Source organism: Chelmon rostratus, chromosome 15 (genome assembly GCF_017976325.1).
Source record: "Chelmon rostratus isolate fCheRos1 chromosome 15, fCheRos1.pri, whole genome shotgun sequence".
Lineage (NCBI taxonomy): Eukaryota > Metazoa > Chordata > Actinopteri > Chaetodontiformes > Chaetodontidae > Chelmon > Chelmon rostratus.
Window position 1 is genome coordinate 15088196 of NC_055672.1, and position 27296 is coordinate 15115491.

At 45.0% G+C, this 27296-nt stretch overlaps 1 protein-coding gene across 6 annotated transcripts; it reads left to right on the forward strand.

Moving 5' to 3' along the window:
- The first annotated feature begins 1440 nt into the window (after positions 1-1440).
- On the forward strand, positions 1441-25226 carry LOC121618291 (G patch domain-containing protein 2-like). Of its 6 annotated transcripts, none has more exons than XM_041953702.1 (11): positions 1457-1556; positions 2937-3602; positions 8710-8771; positions 9581-9739; positions 9881-9966; positions 10059-10123; positions 10231-10270; positions 10386-10477; positions 15407-15489; positions 21135-21172; positions 21609-25226. In XM_041953702.1, exons 2-11 carry the CDS (start codon positions 2941-2943, stop codon positions 21675-21677), a joined length of 1356 nt encoding a protein of 451 aa, XP_041809636.1. In that variant the 5' UTR covers positions 1457-1556; positions 2937-2940; the 3' UTR covers positions 21678-25226. The 6 variants fall into 6 exon arrangements, with proteins under 6 accessions (XP_041809634.1, XP_041809636.1, XP_041809638.1 ...); XM_041953704.1 differs by having other exon boundaries at positions 15411-15489; positions 21609-21745; XM_041953700.1 differs by lacking the exon at positions 21135-21172 and having other exon boundaries at positions 1441-1492.
- The last annotated feature ends 2070 nt before the right edge of the window (positions 25227-27296 follow it).

A 27296-nucleotide genomic window follows, 5' to 3' on the forward strand; every position in this document is an offset into this window, starting at 1 on the left:
GCAGAATGTCGTGCTGCTCCACTCACGCATAAAAATGTTAAAATGTGATGACAAAAAATAAACTTGGGTCGTGATTGGAACATATTGGAATATATACTATGGGGGGCAGCCGTTGGTTGGAGAAGCGGCTTGTGACCGGAGGGTCGCCGGTTCGATTCCCCCCACCGGACTGGCAGAGAAACTTGGGTGTGGTGGAGTATCCACTCCCCCCCTCCATTAGCGTGCCCTTGAGCAAGGCACTTAACCCCCCAATATGCTCCCCTGCCCACTGCTCCTGTGTATCTCACTGCATGTTGCATGTGCATGTGTGTGTTTCAGTGAATCAGTGATGGGTGAAATGCAGAGAATAATTTCCCAGTTTGGGATCAATAAAGTGAATAAAATAAAAAAAAAATGGTGAGTGTAGTCACATGTCCACTGCATGGATTAGAACATGCAATAGCCCACGTCAACACAAATGATACAGACTTAGCAGGAGCTGATGACATTTACAACTTCCTTGTAGTTGTGTTAATGATGATAGTATGCAGACAAACAGGATTTGCAGGCTTACAGAGATTAATCGAACTGCTCCACAAGACCTGTATACAGAAAGCTTTTAAGATAAAATAAAAATGTTTTTACCATTTTATTTATCATTATGTAATTTAACGCATTTAAATTTTATTATCTTCATTTGTGTGTGTGTGTGTGTGTGTGTACAAGGCTATTAAAAATACATAAATGTCCCAGTAAAGTCCAGCTGACGTCCTCATTGTAACGTTATCAGAGACCAAAACAGGAAGTTCTCAGGACCAAATGAGAACTTGTGACGAATGTCAGCAACATCTGAGTGCCGTTCTGCAGAGAGCCTTGTGGTGGGGGACGTCATAAATGTCCGTGAATGTCCGTGGAACGTCCCGTTTAAGTTCTGATGCAGTTATTTCATTTTATTTCTGTTTTTCTGAGGAATTTTCGGTGAAATAATTGCGCTGTTGTTGTTTCTATCAAACTTACAGACGACATAATTGAACACCTACAATGAGAAATACAAATAATACATTGTGGGGGGCTTTGTCTCATGACCCTTGTATTTCACGGCTACGGCCCTGATAATTTAAATACTATACATCTCCTATTATAAATAGGTCAGTACCACAGGAAGAAGGTAGGGTTATATTTCAGGAGGCCACTGTAAGGAATAAAACTACAGTACATGATCGTCATTATTTCTGGGTATCACAGACACGTTCCTGGAAAAGAACAGGACATTTCCAGTGATCCGCCAGCCGGTTGCAGCGGTGATGTGGTGACCGGTGGCACAGTCACATGAGCTATCTGCAGCCTCGCAGGCTGTTCTGGTCCTTATCTGCAGGAACGCTGTGGCGGTGTGGCGCGCAGCTTCGCGGGAGCGTCACAGCGAGGCGGAGGCACCTGATTGGCTGGCCGGCAGGGCGGAAGTGCGTCTGGCGTGTCAGCTGTGCTGAAAACAAAACAAGACAAGCAGCGACTGGTGAGTGCTCAAACACAGCGGACTCTCTGCCTGCTCTTACCGAACACGAAGCTGGCTGTGACTGGTACGTGTCGCCGTGTGAAACGGCGTGTTGCTGGTAGTTAGCAGCGAGCCGATGCGCGGCCGTTCCGCTTGTCCTTGTGCTGAGCTCACGTGTGACAGGTTGTTATGTAACACAGCGTGCACACAGCTCAGCCTGCCTCTGCCATTGTTCTGTTCCTGCCAGCCGCTTGCTTTTCTCCACCCGCGAAGATGCTGCGTGTGTTTTGTCGCTGCTGCTGATTCGCAAGCGCTCGAACGAGCTGTAATTTTATCAGTCATACAAGGGCAGCTTGAAAGTTTCAGTGGGGATGATCCTCTGCAATTTAATTCTGCTGGAGTCCTGGAAAAAAATGAGCCTCGGAATATGTTATAACTTAAAAAACAAAACAAAACCCTGATGCAGAAGGAACTTGGCATTTCTGGGTCCAGAGATTAAAATTAAAACCACAGCTGGAGATTTCAATAGCAAGAGCTTCCTGTTTGATGTGCCATGTAATATCAGTGCTCAGTAATTACACGGAGAGAAGTCCACTGTGGAGCATGTTTTCCTTTAGAGCATGATGCACAGCAGGCAGATGTGCTTTTAGCGATGGCTCGACGTGTCTACGTGTAAAATTCACTGCATTCTGCTTTTATTTGTTTTACACCTCATCCCAAACTTTTTTGGAATCAGGCCTGTAGAAACAGTTTATGGTTAAAATAGCCAGACATACCTGTGAGTATCCAGCATATTAAATACCTGACAAATCAGGATACTTCATAATATGGATGCAAAAATCACATAAAAATCCATCTTTGCTCACAATGGTCCAGTGCACCTGAAACAATAATACTGTAGCAGTCATGGTAGAAACATTACGGTAGAAATTCTGATGGTAGACAAATTTCTAGCTATTATAATTATATGTATTATTTCTATTTTCAACTCAAACATTTCTATGTGTTGGTCCATCTGCACATATAACCAGTAATAAGGTCATGGAGCACCACTGGGTTTCTGAATGCACTTTTTTGGGGGTTAGAATTTTACTACTTTTCCATCTTGGAGGTAGCTTCCTAGATTTGCTTGTCCCACCTGAACCACCTGGACAGAGTGTAGTAGGCTGAGAAACCTGTCTATCACGTGAAAAGGATCCCAAGCAACACTGCCACAGATGACATGAAATGAGCTGCTGTGAGCCCAAGGTATAATAGAAAGAAAAATTCAATAGAAAATTCATTTATACACTGAGCCAGTTTGAAGGGGTCATCAGAGGAGCTGCATCTCGGCATCGGCTTCACATTCAGGCTGTTGGATGTCTAATCTGACTAATCTACCCTGCTCACACCCGTTGTAGTATATTTTCATGTAGCCTCTTCCGTGGTGTTTAACTCTGTTGCATCTCATGTCTTTGCTTTCCAGCACCATGATGGATGAGCTGGTGCAGGACCTGGTGTCTGCTCTGGAGCAGACCTCAGAGCAAAGCAAGCTGGGAGAGCTGTGGGAGGAAATGGTCCTGAGTCCTCTGCGGCAACGCCGGCAGATCCGCCGCCGCAGAAGCCGCAAGCGCTGTCGAGAATCCTCCCTCTATCCGTTGGAGCACAGACGGTGCTGGATTGAGGCCTCAGAGTCCAGCTTGGACGAGACTAAAGAATACAGGGGGAACCCTTCCTCGACCATCGCTGCCTCCATGGCCAACTGCAGTGACTCTGACGACATGACATCAACCAACCGATGGCGCTCCGTCAAGAGAGGCCCGGTCAGGACTCGGCAGCCGTCCTGGCCAGAGTCTGACTCCTTCACCGAGAACAACCCGGGGCGGCCGCTGAGGAGGCGGAGGAAGGTCAAACGCATGGCCTCCGACGTCACTGTGAGGCTGCAGCAGAAGTTAAAGGTTTCTGGTGTCGATGGGAAACGGAGACACAGGCCGTCGAGGATGCAGCATCTGTCAGGATCGAAGAAGAGGGCTGGTAGTTGGGTGGGAGCAGACCGGCAGACTGAAGGAGCCAGGCTGATGGGAAAGGAGCGCTGGAAGAGAAAGATGGCCAAGGAACACAGAGATGCTGCAGATGAGAACATGTCTGAAGGGTAATGTTAGATTCAAGGAGGGATCTTTGTATTTGTTTCCTCTTTTTGTTTATTCTTCATTCTTTATAGTGTTGTTCCACAGGTAGGCCCTATAGAAAGAGATCCACTCCACATTTGGTGTCCATTCAGGATCCTATAAAAAGCTTTTGGGTTCAGTATTTGTGAAAAATGAGCAGTTCCAGTTTTTAAAATCTAACATTTAATATACAGTATTTCAAAAAGCCAAATGTTAACCCTGCCATTGTTTAAAGAGTCAGGATTAAAACCATGCTGCAAACGGAGCTCAGAACTCTTAAAGCCCTTTTTACCCTTTAAATGGAAAGTTACCAAGGCAGTTAAACCCATAGCATAAAAGTCATGATCATAACTACTATCAGACAGAAGCAATTAGACAAGGCGACATTTAAGATGATCTATACTGCCTGTCTTCATTGAGCCGCTTGTCAATATCCAGCGTGTCCTCAACTAAACCAAAAAAAGGCATCACAATCATACCACTTCACTTTAAAGTATTGAGTTGACATTAAAAATGAATGATAGGGTCTCTTCATCCTCATCTCCTATAGCTGATACGATCACCAGGGAGGGATCTTTGATAGTTATGCCTGCGGGCATCTGCCAGCTCATTATTTCCTTTCGAGAAATATTGTCACAAATAAATAAGTGACTTGGTCTGGTATTGATTTGTTTTGAAATGAATTCCTGTCTTGGGCTGGGTAATTAAAGCAGGGCCAGTCCCAGTGTCCCACATCGCACCCTCTTGTGTGTATTTTATTTAGCAAAACTAAATGCTGCTGTAAACTGGCAGCAGACAGGGACATTATATTATTCGAGCAAAGCAAGGATTAGAATACACTGTGGAATCAAAAAAGCTGAATCGTGATTTATTATTTTCTGTGTTGATTAAGCTGATGATCATTTTCTCTAATGCTTGATTAGTCATTTGCTCTTTTGGCGCTAATGCTAACTTAAGCATGCTAGCCACATCCATGATGCAAGCCATGCTGATGCTAAGCAGGTGTGATCTTAACCATGATCGTAGCCTTAGTTCAGCGTGGTAGCATGCTAACATTTGCTGATGAGCACTAAAGTACAACTGAGACTGGTGGGATTTGTCAACAAATGTCAACCTGTTGGTGGCGCTAGAGGAAGAGTCAGAGGATGGCTAAAATTATAAGCTTTCATCCTCATGAATAAATGTACAAGATTTAGTGATAATATTACATTTCAGATGTTATTATGGAATATTATTGAGATGTTAAGTAAACCAGGAAAAAAAATAAAGTAGTAGTAATAAAATATAAATGGTGTTTTAGTATTAAGCACCTCACATGGTCCACATATAAACTGACAGACGGCAGTGCAGTTCAGTTCAGTGTCATTATAACACTCAGTAACATAATCTTTTAAGCCTGGAAGTTCCTTTTGTCAATGTCTTTCCGTGCTCCTGCACCATGTATTTCCTTTGAGAAGAAGACATTTGAGGTAGCCAGTAATGGGACAGACAGAAGGCTTTACATCTACTGGTTTAATTTGTGCTGACCTCTCTAGCCCCTAAACGGTACTTGTTTTCTTACTTTATGGAAAAATCAATAGCCGTTCTGACAGAAAACAGCTCCGGAGAAGAAATAAATGGGAACACCGTGGCACGCTGTCAATCATTTCTCACTTACACCACGCCAACGCTCTTGATTGCTGCTCAGTAGACTGCCACACTGTTCTGAGGGCTGAACAATCGAATGGTTAAGCCGTGGCTGAGGCAAAGGATGTGAACAAATGGCAGCAGTGATGAGGGGTTGACAGTGGTACAACAGCAATATTTATACTCAGAGAGTGTACGGTCCATTTGATGTCGGACACAGATGCCATTGTTGAAATGTCTTTTGGAGCGCTCGGATTTCTTTGGTCTCCATTCATTCCATTAACCTTTTTCATATGGAGCGTCTGGTCGCTCCTCAAGGTTACTCCTCTCATGTGCGTACTGAGTAGAGCTTTTGCCTTCAGCCACCCAAGTGCGAGGGGAGCAGATGTTGGCAGCTCCAGTTGGTCTCCACATCCTTGATTAGACCTGGCCCAGCCTGCTGGCAGTGAGGCCACCTGGCACCCAGGCTGGCCCGGCAAGCAGGCCTCACCTGTGGGTAGACGCCGTCGCGGGCTCAGCCTCCGTCTCCAGCTGCGCGCAGCTACTGGTGATGCCGGCTTCAACCCTGCCACCAGAAAAACAAAAGCCACCGTGCGTGCTTTTCTCACACTCGTCTTTATCGCGCTATGATTTGTATTTTGAAAACTCTGTGAGGAGTTTTTGGGGGGAAGCAGTGCAGCATTTGCTGAAGTTAATTTTCATAAATCTCTGAGACTAATCCAATTACTGCAGCTCAGGGATGGTGGGATAACCTTATAATCAGACACCCATGGAAGAGGGCATGGATTTGGGTTGAGGCGGCTTGTTTGAAGAGCCCACGAATCCATTGTTATCAGCGCTTTGCCCCCCTCCGTCTCTGCCTCTTCTTTATTCCTCTGCAGAATGAGCCCGGGCTCAATAAATGGCGGCTAGCCTGTAATCTCTGTGCAAACTGGTCTGCCTCTCCCAGGAGCTGAGGATTATATCCTAATGATTAGTGCTCATCTGGATACTGTGTTTTGCTTCACCTCTTTGGCTTGTATAGAGACAATAGAGCCATGTGGGGAGTTCAGCTCTAAAATGCTGGAATGCAGTTTTTGCCCTTGCCTTTGTTTCACCATGGACATATGGTTTGTTATCTAATTAAGACTTATTTGCTTTTATAGCACCTAATCCGCAATAGAGTATCTTATTTTTGCCTGGGGGATGTGCCATTTTGTGCCAAATACCCAAGTTTGCCCAAAATGTTTGTCAACTTTTCTTGACAAAGGTCACTGCTTGAAGAAAGAGGAGGTGTTTCTTTTGGTCCCAAGAAAAATGGGGGTCTCAATTATTCATGGCATTAATTAGGCAGTACTTAATGGAAACGGTCTCAAATCGGCCCTGTGCTGCTCCAAGCGACATCACATTACACCTTTAATACGGATAAATACTTAATGGGTGTCTCTAATTAATTGTTTATACCTGCGATTCTTTTTCAAACTTTGCACAAAATCCCTCCAATAAGAAGGAAACACATTTTTTTCACCACGCTGCTGGAAATGGTTCACAATCACAGGCTCCTCATTTCTAAGAGGAATGAGGCACAATTGTAGAGCTTTCGGCCGTGTCCTCTATGTTGGAGTGCTGTGTGCTCCAGATGCCAGCCAGTGTGTCCAGAGGTGGGGTACAGCTGAGCAGGGGCCTGGGGAATCAGTCTGGAGAGAGGGCTGAAGGGGTGGAGGGACGGTCCAGGGCTGCTCGGTTAGGCCAGACATCTTCCAGATTCCCCGGAGAGGCCTGCTCCCTCTCACATCTGCTTCTTGCGGATGTGAGGGGAGATGGTGCAGGGCCATCTGGCCAGGAAGATGCGCGGGCTGGACGGACGTTTTTCAGCTCCTGTCGTCACTGGCAGGCCTCTGCAATATGGCAAAGCACCGTATCAGCGCGTATCTGACCCTCCAGCCTTCTCCTGTGAGCAAGGTCAGGGATGATAAACAGGAAGCAAAATGCAAGGCAATCAAGACCATCAGGCTCCCTCGTTCCATTCAAAACTCTTCCATAAAGAAGTTTGAAGGGAAAAGCCTGATGTTATTGTATATCTGTGTTATGTTCAACAAATCAAAACCAGGAATGCATCTCTTAATACTTTATGACTTCCTTAACCTGAGGCACTCCAAACTCATCAGTTTCAACGAAATACAAAAATCTTCCAAAAAAACCCCACCACAAATACTACAGGACTGCAGACGAATATTAGCTGACACTCTCACATTTATAGAAATGCTGAAAAATGTGCATCATCCTTGAATAAAGAAAATTAAAATGAAATGTATTGTCATTTTTAAAAAAGGCTCAGTGATCTCCCAAAACAGCTGGGCACTGTAGTTTTTAGTAAATATTACTCAAACAGGAGTAAATAGGACATTTGTTGGGGACTATTTTCACCTGCGGATCAATACACAGTGGTGACATTTACAGCAGCAGCAGTACAGCATATTTATGGGAATAAACTAATGAAGGACCCCAGTGCAGTGGTTAACTTTTCCTTTAAGCTAGCTGGCATTCAGAAGAGGGTTTTAGGAAAAAGAAATATATTTATGCAGACATACACTGTTTGTCTCCTTTCTGTAAAGTAAGGAATGACAGCAGTGTGACAGTTTTGTAGACTTTGAGAGAGAAAGAAATATCTTTTGAGCTCTCGTCCTTCCACCTTCATGACCTCTACCCCTCCCCTAACACCCCCCCACCCCCACCCCCACCCCCACCGCCCATGACCTTGCAGTGTCTGGAGGTCCCAGTTCAAGGAGGCTGAGGTGTTAGAAAGGCAGAGAAACCCGGGGTGGTCTGGGGTAGCAGAGTGGGGCACAGAGGCAGTGTAACAGGGGTTGCCTGGGGGTGTGGAGAGCAGCGGCGATGGAGCCGTCCGGGCAGTAAGCAGCAGCAGCAGCAGCAGCAGCCCACACAGCAGATGTTGGCCAGTTGTAGTGTGGTAGCGGCACGTCTGTGGGTCTCTCTGTGTGCGGGGCACACCCAGAGGGAGGGGCGGACAGGGGAATGTGTTTCGCTCTCCTGTCATCCTCCACAACGCAGGCCAGATTAGATTGGAGCTGACAGCGGAGGATATTCAATTAGATTGTGCATGTCACTCAGTGGCTTCGATCAGAGCCTCTCCTCATGCCTTTGTGTTTGCTATCGCAACGAGGGAGAACACAGCGCGCTCTGTCTTTTTGTGTCATTTCCATTTATGTCGACCTCCAGCTCTGGACTTCTTCATTATTTCTTTTATTGAACGTTACATGTTAAATATTGACATTACGGGGCCATGTAAATTTTTGATGCGCATTGTTCACTTTTCAGATGCTATAACATTGTCTGACCTAAAGAACCCATCAGGTTTGAGATGACAAATCAAAACGGAGTCCTTCATCCTCAAAAGTCACTGATATTAACGACGCGGGTCAGTGGGGATCATTCACATGTGATGGTTTATTCTTCTCTTTGCAGGGAAACCAGCAGCACATGCAGCAGCGACCCTGGCCTGTTCACCAATGATGAAGGCAGACAAGGTATTCAAAAATTAATCATTTGAAGATACAGGAAACTGTTAAGTAACTTCATCTCTTCATGCGGTTCAAGTGATGTGGTTTTGAGTGTCTGGAGCTCACAGGTGAGGCGTTCCTGATGGTGTGAAGAAAGACGAGGAATCATCAGATTTGGACAATACCCCGCTCGACTCTGAGGGAATGCTGGCCTGGAGAGGGAGGTTTCCATACAATGGGCTGGTTGCTGGGCACCCAGGCGACTCTAATAAGACGTTGTCATGTCGTGTTAATGAGCGCTGAAGCCTTTGCTAATCTCATTAGCCGTGGTGGGGCCAGGCGGCCTCTGATTTAACAGTTGTCACTACACCTTGACTGTGAGAGGCATGGTTCCTGCGTGGTCTTCGCTGACTGACAGGTCTGAGTGGAGCTGGTTGTCTGGGGACGAGGCCGGCATTGTCTGGTTGTCTGGTAGTGTGTAGTTAACGGAGTAGCCACTATTGACGCTCACACATGTCAGTCGAAGCTCCGCTGAAGTTTGTCGGACCGCCAAACATACAGCGGCTTAGTTTCTCCCAAACTATGTGACTCAAAAAAGATCGAGTACAATTTTAATTACATTTCTCCAAACAGCTCATGCAGCAGAAGCGTTTGGGAACCACTTGGTCGCTCTGTTCCAGTATTTACCTCCCATTTCCAACATTATCCTCCAACAGCACTAGTACTAAAGCACAACATTAATTAGGAAATGATTTGCCAGTTTTATTTTTAATTTTTTATGTAGGCTGCAGCAGCGGCATGCTAACCGATGCAACCTTGCCTGTCCCTGTTTGCAGGCGACGACGAGCAGAGTGACTGGTTCTTCGAGGGGGACTGCGGAGTCGGGACGGGCGTTGCCGGCCTGCTGCCCAGCTGGGACTCAGACAGCCAGCTGTCCCTTGAGGGAAACCGTCCCTCGCCCACCTTCCTGCAGCCTGCACGACCCTCTCAGAGAGGTAGAGGACGCCGACTGTGTGCCTTAGATCCACGGTCCATGTGCACCAGTGGAGTCTGCTTGCCTTTCTATCTTCAACATTAATGATCTTTTCTGACCATTCTGTAACGCAGGAAGATTAATGAGTTTTGTACCGTTGCAGGGTATCGGTATCATTCACGTCTGAAACGAGTGCCTGGCTCTGCTGCCTGCTGCATCAGGAAGGATCGGAGGCGGCTTCCCAGCAAGGTTAAAGCAAACTGGCATCTTCCTCCTCGGGAGAAATAGTTGTACAGTTTTTATAGTGCCTGTTTCTTACTGTGTATCTTTGTGTTTTACAGGGCAACAGCATGCCGGTGTTTGTAGAGAGACTGAGACACTTCTCCCGAGATCCTTACCAGAGAGAGTACGATATACTGCTTAAAACTCTTTTAAAAACAACATTGTGGAGCACTCTTGTTATTTAGTCCATCTGTTTCCATCAGTAATGACATTTTGATTATCTCCTTTTAGCTTTTGGCTGCCTTCTGTTGGAAACCGAGACCGAAGCCAGGTATGCTACACTACAAGTGTTTTCCAAGCTTTATTGTCCTTTTGGCCCGAGTTTTTCTCAGACTTTAATGGTGAAATTGCAAAATCTAAATCTTATTGATACTTTCAATTTCCAGTTGAACCCTTTGTGCCCATTACCAGTGTGTCCTATTGACATGGTGTCAGAGAGCTCCCATCTCAGATGTTCCTCCTCAATCTGCAGAAACAGGTAGTTGATGCCACACATTAAATAAAGTAGCCTCTCAAGGGCCTATCGGAGACACCTTTTTCCAATCAAAGCTCAATATATTGATAGATAAGTCTATGGCCAACTCATTTAAACAAATCACTTGCAGAGCGCAGGTCACTGACAACCAGAGTAATGTTTGTTGAGACGATCCCTCGGAGACTGCGAGTGTGTTTGTGTGTGGGTAGATCAGCTGGTTCGGGTCCCCCACCTTGTCTTCAACATCAAAATGAAATTAGGCTGTAAAGGTGGGACACACACACCTAAATATGTGTTTGAGTGAACTTATAGGAGTTAGTTGTTAGCCCTGTTCTGCTGCATAAATGAGTGAATTCAAGACATGTTTCAAAACAAAATGTTCCTGTTGCAAATACACTCGAGAGGGTTTTAATCTGTAGTTTATACATATTCTTTGCAGTGGTGGATAACACACACAGATGCACACATATTTGAATATCCACATCTGTCTTAACCCATTGTGTTGTTGTGTTGGCTTTACTTCCTCAGTGCTTGGGCTCTCACAGATTCCCTGTATGTGTAATAATAATTATAATAATTGTAAAATCAAGCATTATTTTCGTTGATTGTATATATCTATAATATTTTATTTTTACCCCATTAAACCCCAATAAGTAGAAGGGTATTGAATTGAAGAAAACCCTTCCCTTTGCCACAAACTGAGTTGCACATTTGATTAGAGTGGCAAAACACAGAAAATATCATAAAGCATGTTAGTGTATACATGCTATACATGAACAAATATATAAAAAAGTCAGTCACAGACCAAGAAATCTTCAGTATTCTCTCAGTGACATTACTCATGTTTGAGGTCAGCGAGACCCCAGAGACGTCTAAATCCCTGTTAGTCCTCTTACGAACAAACTGTTCTGAACCTCCAATCAGAGAAATTTAAATAAACATTTGGGAGCTTGGAGGGGTTGAAGTCTCTGAGAACAGAAGCAATGTGCTATTTTCCTTTATTTGTCATCAGATTAAAATGATGTCTATACCTTAAGCACCTCCCATATGATTCATTAAGTCGTGAAATATCAAGGTGATTAAACAACGTTAAGTATGTTTTTTTGAGCTGTTAAAGAGGGCCTGGGGTCTGCAGGACCACAAACAGAAGATTAATGTTAATGTCAATCCTTGCCTGAAGTCTGAGCTGAACTCACAATAGACAGCTGCAGTTGGATGCAGTAATACTTCAGTAGTTTTCAAGGTCAGCGTTCCCAAACAGAGAAATACTGTGTGTCGACGTTGCTGCGGTGCCGATTAAAATCCGTGCATTTCTGGGACTGACTGCACGGAAACATAAAAAAAGGTTTATCCAAAAGATGTTTGTCAAAGCGTCACGTCGCTCCCAGTCATCCCTGGAACTGATGCATCTGCATGGGGGACTGTTGAGACACCGCTTAGCCCCCCTGGCCTCGAGACTGTGGGACTCCTCATTGTATTGTTTCCACTCTGCCTATTTATGGTGCATTCTTAATTTTGTTTCACACACACACACACACACACACTCTTTTTCCGCCCTCTCTCTTGGGTTATTTCACAGAGCGCTCCAGCACTCCTTGATGAGGGGCAAAAACACGACTGCTATGAAAAGCCCCCGACTTCTTAGGGCTTTCTTTTCTAAACTGGCCCTTTCTTCTCCACCTGAAAGGTTCCTTCAGATTCCAGTTTGAGGCATTGTGAATACTAATTTCTCTCTATTAAAAAGCCCTCATATCCCTGCCATGCTCTCATTTGAATGGCGGACTCAAGGGAGACCTCTTAATTCCTTTATAGTGGGATTCAAGACCCTTCACTTCAAAAAGTATAAATCATACTCCCAAATGAATGAGGGAGAGAGGGGGGATTGACGAGAGGGGCTTCTGATGTGTCCCGTCGGACGGCACGAGCCGAGTCTATCTCCCCGAGCTGCTCAAATCCACTCTCCAGTGAGATTGCCGCTCTGTCCTTCCGACCCGGCTCTACACACGTGGCGCCCATACTTTAACTTCCTCCAAAACACACACTCACATGCAAACACAACACCGGACAATCGCAGTTATTGTTGTGCATGTCACTGAGAAATGCCGCGTCCGCTCACGCCTGCTCCGAACGAAACTTTAAGATGTCCGCTCCTGATTTCGCTTCACTATATTCTCATTGCTTTTCGACGTCGCGCCCGCATGATCGATTTCTCGTGCTGAGCCCCCATGCGTCTGACTTTTCTTTGTTTCCAAACACCCTTGGGAGAAAAGTGTTTTCTCTGTGGGCAGAGTGTGAGCATTAATCTTGCACCGCGGCCAGGTTGAAATGATACTGTATTAATAAAGCCTGTCATCTCCTGTTTGCCGCGAGTTGACGGCGACAATCAGAGATTTGATGCTAAGTGGTAAAGGCTGTATGAGGTTGCATGCCGTTTATCCTGGTATCTGCGCGCGAATGGGCGCAATGCTTTGTGGGATTGGGCCGTAATGCTCGGGGCCGGCGGCCACGTTAAAATGCATAACTGCCTCCCACCTGAGCCGGGCAGCGGCAGCTTTTATCTATTGACTTATTTATTTCTAAATGACACTTGCGCTGTGAGATAAATCATAGTCTTACGCCACTCCCTTCCCAGTTTTCATTTTAATTGTGAGATCTCTGTGTCAGCAGTTAGTATATTGGTGTGAGTGGCCTATTGATTATTGATTTGGAGCTATTGATTATGTTCCCTGGAGACCCTAATCCTTTCTGATTCATTTGAATACCTCTATTAATCTTGAGATCCTGCTCACACCTGCAGCGCCATGTACCCTAATGAAAATAGATGGCCGTTTTGTAACTGCGGCTCCTCACTCCTCTTTTGATTTATTATTTTTAATTGATATATTTGCTTTTGGATGTGGGCTCGAAAATTACAATTGACCCCGTGTCAGTGCTGTTTTACTTTGCACCCTAAGGGACTGCGCTGCATTTAAAAGTGTCTCATATGACCTGAAAAATCTATCTTAGAGACTTTTTCCTCAGTGTCCTTGTGTCTTTGACAGAATTTAGTTGTTGTTGGCCATCTTCATTACGTACGACTTGTTTTTTCATTGCTCATTGCCTCTAAGTCAATCTTAGTTTTCTCATCACAGTTTCTGTAGATTTAGGGACAAAACAACTGGCCAACATCTGTCATGCTGTTAAAACTGATGAAGTAACAGATGTTAAATAATAAAAACACTGTTGGGCGTTTTTTTTACAACTTCTCTCAGTTTTACACTGAGCCATGTAACATGCTTGTAAACAGCCTTTGGGTTCTGCTCTGAGATGAATGGTGGTGTTTTGCCTTGGTTAATGAGCCAGCTGATGGTATTCTCATGTTTGATTAGCATTGTGTAGAGTGTCTCTGTGGGCTCCCGGCGGCCCCGGAGCGCCTCTGCCTCTCAGCTCTCGGCAGCAGGGGAGGGCCCTCGCCTCCCTCCAGGCTGCGGGGGCCCTGTAGTGCCTCGGCCTTGGTGTAATGAGGGAAGAGATGGAGGGATGGACCTCCACACATTAAGACCAAATGCATCAGGGTATTACTTTTAATACCGCAGGCGTGCCTCGTGAAATAATGCTACGTTTAAGCGTGGATCGATTTTGGAATTAAAAAGTTAGTTTGCAAAGATTTACTGTGGGGAGTTCAATGCCTGAGCTCTTTATCAGGGGCGCAAATGGCTGGTTATGTGCTGTCCGACAGAGGTACGATTGAGGGATCGATAGGCGCGTGATTTACTAACTGGAGTACAGGTAATCAATAAGTATAAAAGTAAATGAAATATGCATTACTGGGATTTTATTAGAGAGGGGTAGCAGGGAGAGAATAACGGTCAGGCCATTTATTTTTATATCTATTGATTATACAACATAGAGACTTCGCTCAAAGCATGCCCTGCACTGCTCTCGACACCCTGTGCCTGCACACCCCTCATGTGATTTATGGGTGTTGAGGTCATGGAACATGCTGCCTGTTAAAAGGCTGCCCTGACGGGGCCTTATTGTAGCATGTGCCTGTTAGGGTTGTGAGCTTCATGTGGCCTGCAGTCCGAGATGGGCCATTGGCATTTTCAAACAGCACACAGCCATAATGTTCTTTGTTTAAGATTCATTTTTGGCCATTTTGCCTCTATTATTTAGGAGAGTTGAGGAAAGACAGGGAAGGGTCAGAGAGAGGGGATGAGGGGCCCCAGGTTGGGACTGAACCAAGGGGCCGCCGCCAAAGACTCAGCCTTCGTGCATGATGTGTGCACTCTATCAGATGAGCTGCTGGGCCATCCCACCATATAATACCTTAAATTCGCTCTGAGATGCAGTCTAGTTGTGTATAACGACCAGAATATGCATCATATCGTATTGTAGCTCCCCTCACACACTCCTTTCACTCAATCTGCCCCCCCTCCTCCCACACATAAACACACACTGCATCTACAGCTGCCCCCCCCCCCCCCCCCCACCCCCCCCCCCCCCCCCCCCCCCCACGCCCAGTGATGGAACGGACCTTGACCTTAACTTTACATCTCTGAAGTCAGGGCTATTAAGCTGGTGTGGGGGGGCTTTTCCTATTTCAGGGCTCCTGACATATGACACAGGAGGCACAGAGCAGGTTTAATTTGTTTATGTGAACTCTGCAGTGACTCAGCCACATGCACCCCAGCGCCTCTCCTCATCGTGTATTCTCTCTGGTGAAAATATGGATTAATGAAGAAAAATTAAGATGTGGCAAAATATGCACCGCACCGAGGCTAAATGCCAGCTGCAGCGTTTGCAAATGTGCGGTGCTTGTGTTTATCGACTTCTGTGAAATTATTACATTTCTACATGTTTACGTGTGTATTGTGGGTGGGAGCTGCATCATCACGCTGTGAATTATGTTTGTTCTCGCTCTCTGTGCCCCCCCCCCCCCCCCCCCCCCAGGCAGACTAACGTCACTCCAGGACTGTTATGCACAGGAGACTCCAGGAGGAGGAGGGAAACTGAAGCTGGGTCCATCACATCAGGTAACGCCCTCCACACAGTCTCATGAATCTCTGGTGTCCTCACTAGATTATTAGACTTTGTCTGATTTGAAGGTATCCTTTTTGTTGTGTGAAAACTTGTGTAGCTTAGCCATGCAAGCTGCATGTCTCTATTCAGTTTGTTGGTCCACCACTTTGTTCCAGACTGAAGTATCTTATCAAATGTTGGACGGACTGCCATGAAATGTTGTGCAGACATTTGTGGTCCCCAGAGGATGGATCCTGCTGACTTTTTCTCTAGTGGCAACATGAGATTATCTTGAGGTTTTTAGTAAAATGTCTCAACAACTGTCGAATGAATTGCCATGTAATTCCATTTAGCATTGTTAATGAGTGATGAAAATGAAATTTGTTCCATTAAAATCAGCATGTGAGCATTATCACTGAGCATGTTAGCATCCTGATGTTAGCATTTAGCTCGAAGTGCCTGCCCAAATACCATCTCACTGAGCCTAGTTAGCAGCTGGCATGGCTGCAACATTGTGCAAGAATCGTTTTGTTTTTTGTTTTGTTTTTTAGCAATTTGTCGCTCTTACAGTTGCAATTCACGACAGAACTTAGCAAACCAGCTAATATTAGTTACTAGTCCAACAGCGAGAAGGCCAGCGATACATCTGTCTCGCAGCCTTTTATTTCGTGAAGCTCTTGCTGATGACTAAAAGCCTGTCTGAGATTTACTCTTGTCTCGCGCATAGCTTCCTCTTCTGTCTCTTCATCCCTGCCATGATATCTGTAGAGGCTGCTGAGCCCGGTTCTGAGGCCCGCTTGGACAATTCGGGTGGACTCCGGCAGTACTACACCTATGCTGGTAACCCAAAATGCGTAGTGCAATAACAGGCGTTCAGGGCCCAGAGTGGGAATGAAAGAGGCATCGTTATCCCTATTGCAAATGCCATCAAAATGATTTTTAAGATCTTTTATTAAGATAAAATAGTTAAATAATGTTGCTTTGTACAGCAGAAAATATTTGGTGAGTTAACAGCTAAGGCGATTGAACAGTTAGTGGTAGCTGTGTTACATTTGGAGCAGTCTGTTCAAAGCAGAAGTGATGTGGAGTTCACCCTATCGGAAGTTGCACCGAGCAGACGCCGCTGTGTCTGTTTGGACCAGTGGAGCTAGCTGCCGTTTTTCATTAGAGTCATGGCTCGGGGCCTTGTGTCTTTGCCGGATTGAAATCTGAATTGGTTTGTCCACCTTTTCTTCTGGGTCCCCTCTCCATGCTCCACTCCTGCAGCTGCTGTTTGTCATTTAAATAACAAATGCCGGTGGTTCCCTGATTTAGTGAGGGGTGCAGGCCTCTGATGTATATTAATATTGCCTCACAGTGCACTGTACCAGGGTCCATCATTCATTTGGATAAAAGAGGTGGAATTTAAAAACAGCCAATGCTTTACTTGGATACAGATTGCATCCATTTATTGCATTGAGTGATGGAACGGCCGGCAACTCTGTCCTTCACCTCCCCAGCGCTCAACCACTTCCCCATAAAAGTAAAAAAGGATTCACCCCTGGCCTTTAAGGACCCCTCATATTCAACATGCGGAACAAGGGGCATCCCTCAGTTTCTCGACAAGTAACAGATCCGCAGTCTGTTGTAAGAAGTGGAAGAGGCAGAAATATATGTGTTAATCTTATGCAAACAAATCGTTCTTTTCTCGCAAATGACATCAAATACTAGAGTCATTTGTGTAAAATGTGCAAATTACTAATAGGGTATTTGTCCACTGTATATGATTTTTAAGTGGAGATACTGTCATTACTCTTAGGTGTTTTAATATATGTGTTTTGTAGCGAGTGACTGATTATCGTTTTCCTAAATTGCATAGAAGGAAAGCGCCTGATTGGCACATCCCCCCTCAGTCCTGTTCAGAGTGTTTTCCTGCTTCTTGAGTCTAGTGCCCCCTGTCCACCATGATTTATCATGCATCCCATACTGTCCAATGTCAGTTTCTGCAGCTGCAACTGCTCTGTATAAATCTTTACTTTGGCAGCCTGCTGCACCATGTCTCTCCTCAGTAATCTCGCCACCGCCAGGAGATGCACATTCACTCTGACAAGCTTTCACACTCTCTGTGTACAAATCTTGGTTTGTTGCCATTCTGGCATAAATGTGTACAGAGGAGGGGGGAAAAAAATCAGATTCAGTGATTTGTTGAGCGGTTGTTTTCTGGTAAACATCTTGTTTGCATGGAAAGATTGTTTTCTGCATTTAGTGGAAAGAACGCCATGGCTCCCCGTGTCACTCTCAGTGAACACGACAGCCGAGTCTTTGTTTGAGTTGGCCAGAGGAAGTGGATTGTTGTATGTGTTAGTGGTTGATTTGAAACTCTGTAATCAGGAGTGAAAATGGTCTGCGGCTGGAGGTGTCTTCCAGGGCTCCATTGGGAATTGCTGAGGCGGTACCCAGCTGTTGCTTTGTCTTCTTTCTTTACCCTTTTAGCACTTCCACAGCAGTGCTGAAGCTGGTTGTGGAAAAAAAAGCCAAAAAAACCCCCACAACAACTTATCAAGCCAGGTATCTGTTTGGATTAGATGACCGCTCCATTTCTCAGCCTTAAATTGGCCATTTTCTACTTTTCGCAGCACCATCAATCCAACAATCCAACTCAATCCAACAAGTCCTTACTCGATATAGAGTTTTCTGTTATGTGTTATCGGGTATTATTAAAAATAGAGATTGAAATTGTCACCTTTACTAGATTAATTTAGGCTTTATCCATCACTTGCACAATTTCTACAAATATTGATATTTGTCTTCTGCAATAAGTGAATTACAGAAAAGCACCATGTTGCCCATTGGTCGGAATGAAAATTAATACATTTTACACAAATTTAGAGTTATTCGTAGGCAAAGATGATTCAGTAAGAGTAAAGACCCACTGACTCATTAATTATTGCAATTTTCCTCTTCCCCTGCTGCCTCCTGTGATTCCCTTCATCTTTATCTCGATGAAGGGATGAAGGTAATAAACCATGACATCTTTAGCGTGCAGCATTTCAGCAGGAGTTAGGGTTAGTGCAAATAGGTAGGCAAATAGGCAGGGTTGAGGTTTGATTGACCTCATCAGACCGTTAGCGGCTTATCTCTGCATGGTGGAAAGTGCCACATGTGGGTGTCCATGTGGAGGCCAGCCCCTCGGTCAGCCCTGCCGCCTCCCCTCTGTCTTCATGTGTCTCCTTGCCCGAGCAAGACGGCTGCGTGACAGATCACCTGCGTCGGAGGCCCGCCGTGTTCCTGCCCGGCGGTCCGGCCCCCTCTCATTAATGCCCAGGCTGGTGCGAGGGCCGTATGGCAGCACAAGACAAATAACGCTACCACTCAGCCATCACTTCTGCTGACAGAAATGCAGCCCACCGCACTATTTCGCCCTCTCCGGCTCCACTCCGCACCCTGCTCGCGTCCTTCAAAAAACCCCCCCATCTCCTCCGTCTCCACCTGCACCTGCCCGCGCTGCTCCACCAAACTTTCGTGGTGGGTTTTGCTGTTGCTGGAGGCTAGGCTCAAACACTGAAACCCACACAAGTTGATGCAGTGTAACCGTGAGCCCGCTGCGTTTGTAACCACTCTAGCTGTTTTTTGTTTGTGGAGACAGATTTGTTTTTAGCAGCTCAGTCTGTCAGGTGCTTCTTGACTCATTTGTGTGCAAACCTCCTCACCGGGAGGTCTGATTTGAATGTCCAATTTTTTCAATTGTGAAAAGAATGGTATGTGTGTGTGTGTGTGTGTGTGTGTGTGTGTGCGCATGTGAGAGAGAAGGAGAGCGAGCAGGGGAGAGAAGCACAAAGGCTAATCATTAAAGAGCTATTCAGCCCTGTTCATTTAAGTGTGGGAATCAGCAGGCCCATTACTGTCAATGTGTAATTAGCTGATTAATAAACAGGGGAAGGGGAGTGCTCCAGGAAGGCCTGTAATTATTGTTTTTAGAGAGCATCACATGAGAGCTTATTAAGATGGTAAGATGGTTCCATTCAACCTCCCATTACCACCCACAATAAGTGCATGTACTGTAATTCTCCCATCGACAGAAAACCTTTGCGTTGTAATGTATTTATTGACCTTGATGTGAAACCAGTTGAGTGTATGGTTCATTTAAGCAGCTGAATAAAAATAGTTTATCATTTTGAAATCCTCTTGTGTTGTACACATTAATATAAAGATCATTTTAGTTGGTCATTGTACGTGAATGCGCTATGTTATTTACGTACAACCTACATGCAATCAGTGGTGGAAAGTAAATAAGTCCACATACTTAAGTACTGTACTTATGCACAGTTGAGTATTTCTAGTTTCTGTGACTTTATACTCAAACATTTCAGAGGAAAATATTGTGCTTTTTATTTATCTCACAGCTACGGTTACTAGTAACTTTTTCGATTAAGTTTTTCCATGCAAAAACATGTGCTAATCTTATATAAAATTCATCGTTAAAGACTGAACCAGTGGTCCCAAACTTTGGCTTGTGACTTGACTTTAGATAAAACCAGTATCTGGCAGGGAGCCCCTTGTCATGTTTCAGATGTCTGTTGGTTGACATTTCCCCTCTAAACCTCTAAATTATCCCACATTTCACAAAAAAAGAGCAAAGATTAGAGAAAAAAAATAAATAAAGGTTTTTGTAGCAGAACTGTCTTTCTTGGTGCCCCTTAGATTTATGTTTTGACCCTTTGGAGGGGGCCCCAAGTCCTACTGGTTGGGAACTAAACTACCTGAGTGTATAAGTCTCAACCTGTTAAAACAGTAAAATGCTAGTTAAGCACTGATGCATCAGTATTAACAATCTAATGATATAATATGTAATCATTATATCAGTTAGAGGCCCTTTTTCTGTACATTTTGTTGATATTGCTTCTATACTTTTACTGAAATAAGATTTTGAATGAAATTTAAATCGGTGCTTTTGCAGTAAAAAGTAAAGGATTTGAGTGTTATTTGTCCAATGCAGTTGATTAACTGGATTCATTTCACTTTCCTTTAATGAGTCCAGCCTGGATTTGTGTTGTAATATTTACAGTGTTTAATTTATCTGAATATCCCCTCTCTTGATCACAATGTGTGTGTGTTTGTGTGTGTGTGTGTAAACATGGGTGTGAACAGCTAATGGTCGTTGTGACCTTGACCTAGGATAGAGGCTGGTATCTGGTATGCCCTCTGCATGTTAACACACTCACAAACCTAATGTTCCCGGCCATGTCTGTGTGTCTGTCAAATATGGAAAGCCCTGAATTTTGATCTGGGCCTTTGACTATGTTGACCCTGAGTGTTTGGGTTGAACCTCAGCAACAGTTAGTCATCATTCCCTCAAGAAATATTAATCAATTATCTTGCCCGCCGGATCAGTTTGGGGAAGAAGTCATCTGGAAAGAGGCACAAGCAGATATAATGGGACCAAGCAAAAGCACATGCCAGTGAATGCTGTAATGCCTAATCCTTTGAGACAGCCCAGAGCCACAATGTCACTTCTAGTTCGCTTGTCCTCTGCTCTGGGACCGCCTCGAAATGCCTTGTGTGACCGCCGCTAACTTTTTTGGGTAGATCGGGAAAGATTTATTTATCAAACATGTTAGGGAGAGCAATTGTTTTGGAGTTCCTCTGCCTTGTGCAAAAATTGGCCCCGGTTCTCTTTCAGATATTTCCCTTCACTCCCGGCGACAAAAAGCTTTAAAGGTGAGTGAGATCAAGAGAAAGAGGATCTTTAAAAAGGAAGGCAGTCAGTGGGATGTGAACGTGTGATGAATGGAGTTAAAAACATACAGCTTCTTACACAGCATAACCGGAGGGGGGAAGTTAAGCCATAGGAGCAGCACAGATTGGCCTTTTAATAACCATGTCCACGAGTCATATGGGGCCAAATTGGATTTGGCTCACTTGACCAAAACCTCATTAATATTTAACCTATTAGAAGAGGATTGCTTCAAAGTTTTATTCTAATATACCTAAAAGAGCGAGCGATCCAGGAGTCGTGGACTAAATTTAATTTTTGAGAGGCTGTCGGTTTTGAACGGTTAGGGAAAATGTGATTTAAGCGAGTGTGTTTTGCTGTTTGTTCTCGGTGTTGTGTTACACATCCAGAATATGAGACGTGCTTTCTTTTTCTCTGCAGCCAGCAACCCATTTCACAAAGATCACCAGAGAGAGGAGGCACATGGAGCCAGTAACACCTCAACCCTAGAGGCTGTGGGACCAGGTGCGCCGGGTCTACAGTCCTCTACTTCTGCTCAGCCTGAGAGTTTATCTCTCCTCCAGGGGGGACCATGAGGACACCTGAACGGAGCTGGACAAGTGCACCTAAGTGTACAAGAGCGTGCCAAAAGAAAAGCTATTGTGCCAGAGAATGAAAAGGCAAAAACTCCTCTTGCTGCACAAACTCAAAGACAAAGAAAAAATACAAAGCACATCATTACTCCTCAAATCAGCATGTAACTGCTCGATCCAGTCTTTCCAGGTAGTATGTTAAGCATGACAAATGTTAATGCAATCAAGTTAAGCCTTCTGCCATCTCCTCAAGGAAGAAAGCAGCTTCAAGAGGCTCCTCGTTTGACTCGAGACTCGACGGCTCCTCCTGTTTCCACACACAGCCTCCAGGCCACCTGCCACCACACAATCCGCCAATTATGTCCACCCTAGTAACGCAGCGTTTGTCAGCGGGAACACCGGGAGGATGGTCAGCTGAGGTTGGGTGGCTGCGGGAGGGGGCGAGCATGCTCTGCTTCAAGACAGCGGCAACAATGGCCGTGCAGCAGCACGTAGCTATCTCCGGGACAGGAGAGCATCAGAATGTTTAGCTACCACATGCTGCTAAAAGGTTCAGAGAGGCGACCACCGGTGGCGAGCCACACAAAGTACAGGCCTCCTATTAGCATGGATTTGAAAAGCTACAGTTTGTACAAAGGTGCTCATTAGCACAACACAGAGGGAGTGTAGTAGCGGTCCTCGGAGGGCCGCCTCTGTTCTCTCCAGCTCACCTTCCATATTCAAATGTCCCCAAATGTATTTAAGTTCAAGGCCAGCTGCAAATCTGTCTGAGCGGCCTGTTTTTCAGCAGCGGTGGATTAGTTGCTGTTGGGGCTGTGCAGAGGGTGGATGACAGCCAGCAGAAGGGAGTCAGAGGAGAGTCGCACGCTGTCTTTTCACCTACCCTTGGGGTATACATTTCTCCGGCTCCCTCGGCATCAGATGCGTTAAATGATCAATGGCGGCATACAGTGAGATCAAACGCGACAGTTCTTGCCGAGCTGGTAAACACTCAGTGTTTTCAGAAAAATGCATTTTTATGTAGGAGTCAAGCGAAGTACAATCTGCTTGACCTAAACCACGCAGGTGACAACAGGAACTCACACTCCTAGGAAAAATTAAATCCCCTCTGCTGGAGCGTCTTAAAAAGGTATTTTCCAGCGAAATGTGAAACAAAAGTTTAATTTCTTTCAAGAAAAAACCCGAAAACCTTCCAGCACCAAAAGGCACAGGTATGCACTTTCTGTAATGATTACAAGATACCTTTTTAGTGAAATGAACTGAATATCGTCAGCTACATACCGCATGTCTTCTCAGACACTTAAGAGCCTTATTTAAGAGAAGAATCGTATTTAGTAGAATGAGATTTGCCAATTAACGTGAGTTATACGTCTGCAGTAATCCGTCTGAGAAGGCTTTATGTGATCATGTTGGCCGGGGATGACATTTATAAATGCTGTGTGTGCACACTCGTCTAAATGGATGCCTCACACAAGACATCCTGCCACGGGAATCAGTCAAAGTGTTGAGACAGAGAGCACCACGCCCCGCCCACGCCCCCCCCCCCCACCCCACCCCGGGCTACGTCCACTGCAGCAACTTGACCAGGGAGCCCAGCAGCACTGTGGGCTCTTCCCACGCCAGGAGTACACACCTGATTGATAGGAACGGCGCAGAAGTTGAGCTTTGTAATTAGACAAAAAGAAGCTTTTGATAAATACATCGGTGGCCTCTTGAAGACATATACCCCTGAACACGCTGACAAGTATTGACTGTGTAGTGTTTTAAGGAGAGCTTCTCACCGTCGCCTTATCCGTCAGTCCGTGTTTTGGTGCCAAGGCATTGACAGGGAAGGAAGATGCATCAGTTCAGATACAGTGCCATTAGTAGCAGGAGGGGGAACACCTCACCTGCCTCTCTGGTAATTAGCAATCGCCATAATGACACCTCAGCCAGACCGTATGCCCCAAAATGATTTTCCAATGGCCAGGAAGTGGAGGAATGGCTTCCGTGCAGCCAGTCAATTGCCCTGTTACAGTTAAGGAATCCAGCAGGCTGGTACCACTCATATTTCATCCCAGGTAAAGATTACCTGTCAGGCCCATGGGAGATGTATTGATCTGTTTTCCTTTTTCCGCCAGCAATCACCTGACAAAGGCACCTAGGAGGCGAGTGAATGAGTGATGCCTGGTCTGTCTGCTCCGGCGTAGTGGCTTCTAGTGTCCACTGATGGGTGGAGAGGTGATGAGGAAGAGGACGAGATAATGCAGTCATAAACTCTGTTTGAACCTCCTCTGTATGCATGCAGGGCAGCCCCCTTGGTCCCCCGGGTCACAGGTCAGTGGGGAATTTGCTTTTTTTTCGTGGCTCCTTTCTTGTCAGTGGCGTTTGTTCTTGCTGTGCGGTCTGTAGTGACGATAGGAACACATGCAAAGGAGGCTCTCTGGTTCCTGCTGACAAATGTATGTTGCGAGTCACCGCAGTTCAACTCACTTTGGGTTTCAAAAGTGATCCGGTTTGATCTGGGCACCCTTCTCTCAATGAAATCCAACCTTGTGTGGTCAGGGTTTCCTGTGACTGTCAGTGCGGCGATGCTGCACTAGCAATGATCAATATATTTTACATTATCTCATGTTTTTGTGGCAGCTAAAAGTATTTCTATATTTGCCTCGTTCAGTGGAATGTCAGACTTGATATTATCCATGAAGCCATGCATTTAAAGTGATTGCACTGTATAAAATGTGTAGTATTTATGATGTGATGCATAATTATAGAACCATTAATAGAGGATTTAGGTCTGAGGACATTAAATACATAAATTCAATTTCATGATAGATAGTAGCGTAGATATGTCTTTTTTTACTGTCGTATTTTTTAATTTCATTTACAAGGATTTAAATATATCTCCCTGATATCAGGGCTCTTAGGCAGCTATCCATATTTGATATGTAGTACAAATAGCATCTTATCTCATAGGCTGTTATCTTTGTATTTAATGGCAGTGGAGGCATGCCTAATTGCTTTGCAAATGATCTAAAGAGGATTACTCCTCCCTTAGAAAGCCTGCACGATGTCACTAGATGTTAAAAGAGACATTACAATGGTAAAATCCAATCAAACCTGCAGTGCAGTGTTTATGCAGTTGCTCTGTTTTCTATGATCATCACTTTATGTCAGCATTAACTGTCAGTATGAGGCGGATACTCTGCTTTTGAATAAACTCTGTATGAACATGAGTATGTGCTATTGTGGCTAAGAAGCTGTTTCAAGAACTTTTAGTTGCATTTAGGTCATTTGAGTATTTTCAAAATGATCCAAACTCGTTTTTTTAAAGTCGATGTAATGCCTTGCTTTCATGTCATAGGTAATATTATAATCATTCCTCTATGTCATAAGTATTTATAGAAGAAAACCTGCAGTATCTATTTATTTCAAATACTGGCTTTGTGTGCAATAAATAAGTGATCATGATTGTGTCAAAAACTGACTTGTGTGTGCATATTTTTGTTTTATTTGGTAGTATTGCAGGACAGAGACAGGGAACACTGGGAGAGAGATGGAGTGACTCCATGTGACAAAGGTTCCTGGTGTGGTTAAAGTTCATGGTGTGCGTCATAAAGCTAAAGCTTTACTAAAGCTTCAGGACGTCTGATGCCCTGGCATCAATATTAAATACATTATTAGTGAAATAATTGTTGATTAATCAGTTTTTAGCATGCTAATATTTACTACTTAGCAGTAAACAGCTGAGGCTGATGCAAATGTAATTAGTTTGGTGTTCAAGGATCATCGAAGTGATTACAATTTATGAATGTCTACACCAAATTTTATGGCGATCCAGCCTCACGGTGGCACTAGAGGAAAGGTTGTTAGGATTCATCCTCTGGGAACCAAGATTTCATCCAGTAGTTGTTGAGATATTTCAGTGTGGGCCAAAGAGGTGGACAGACTGACCAACCAGCTGCCAGTAAGACGCCGCCATCCGCAGCGCTGCCGCTGGAGCGACACAAGCCCTGCGCGGTTTGACAGCGGCCTTGTTGAATACAAATGTTGGTGTGGCAGACAGAGAAAATACTCCCTCAGCCAATGGAGATTATCAGTAGATCCCCCACTGTTAATCTTGCGGCCGCATGCTGAAGCCGGTGGTAGTCACTTTGCCACGTGTTGAGAGTCGGGAGCAATTCTCTCCGCTCACCGGTGGTCCACGGTTACAAATCACATCATCAGCTGTCTGAGCACCCACAGCCACCTCTTCTCCAGCAGATTGATGGTGAAATGGAGGAAAAATCAATGGCTTCCTCTCGTCAGAAAGAGCCAGCTCTGTCATGTTTGGGAGTTTGATGTTACTCTCTCTCCGCTATGGGAAATTGAAAGCTGGGTTTGAACAAGCTGACAGACGTGAACAGACTGGAGTCTCTCAAGTCGATATAATGACCGATTTCAATCTGCTGCTTTACTTGTGAGGTTATCAGCTCTGCCTTTAAAAAAAAAAAAAAAAACAAGGGGAGCAGATCACTGTGATCGGGTTGAGTTGGTTGAGTTTCTACTAAATGATAGCTAGCCTTCAAACTGACTCATGAGCTCCTGTGTAGGTGACCCTGTGAATAACAGCAGCCAGATTTCTTACTAGCCCCCCCGCTCCATCACTTCATCCTTATCACCTCTGTGACACACTGCAACTGTGAAGCAAGGTTTCCATTCACTGCCTGCTCTGAAATGAGCAAGCATCACTGAGCTTTTTCACTCTGACACATATTCCCCCCACCTAATGGGAAATTCAAATATCACATATCAGCTGAATGCAATATTCACTTAGCGAGAGATAACACTCTGCTCGATGTGTCTCGCGTATCCAGTTCAGAATGGGCACGGCTCAGTCGCCGAAACTGGATCTGACTGAAACTTGGTGTATAAATCTGAAGCTTGCGTGCAGCACGTTCATTCATTCTGCGCTTTATTGGCGTGCATGTGTTGGTCCTCTTGTGTATTTGAGGGAGAGCAGATCCCGGGGCATCTGTGCTCGTCCCGCCGCCTCTCCTGTGTCTTTACACCAGCGCCATCCCTTTTCATTTCTGCTGGCATTCTAATCAGAGCGTTACGAGCTTCAGCGGGTGAAGTACGCAGAAAGTTGTGTTTCCTGACAGCCAATAAAAACCGTATAATCTCCCTGATTCAAGTGGCCCATTTAAAAAAAAATACTAACTAGTGCTATCACTCAGGCCACCCCCTTCCCTTTTTCTTTAATGCCCTTTTTTATTTAATATATAGCCCATGAAAAATGAGAGACTCCCGCTTTGCCGTGTAGATATTTTGTTGCTGATGATGTGAGACGAATTTCCATCACAGCTTTGTTTCCAGCGGGTGAGCGGATAATCTTTTACAGCGCAGGGAGGGAGGGCACCACTTCCATCAATCTCCAGGGCTTATAGCCGCCGCATGGTTGCCTCACCTGACCAGGGCGCCTGCACGGCACCACGCCGGTGGCCCGCTCAGAGCCACCAGGGGACGTGGCCCCACCAGGAGATCGCTTACGGAGCAGCCACCTACCAAACTGCTT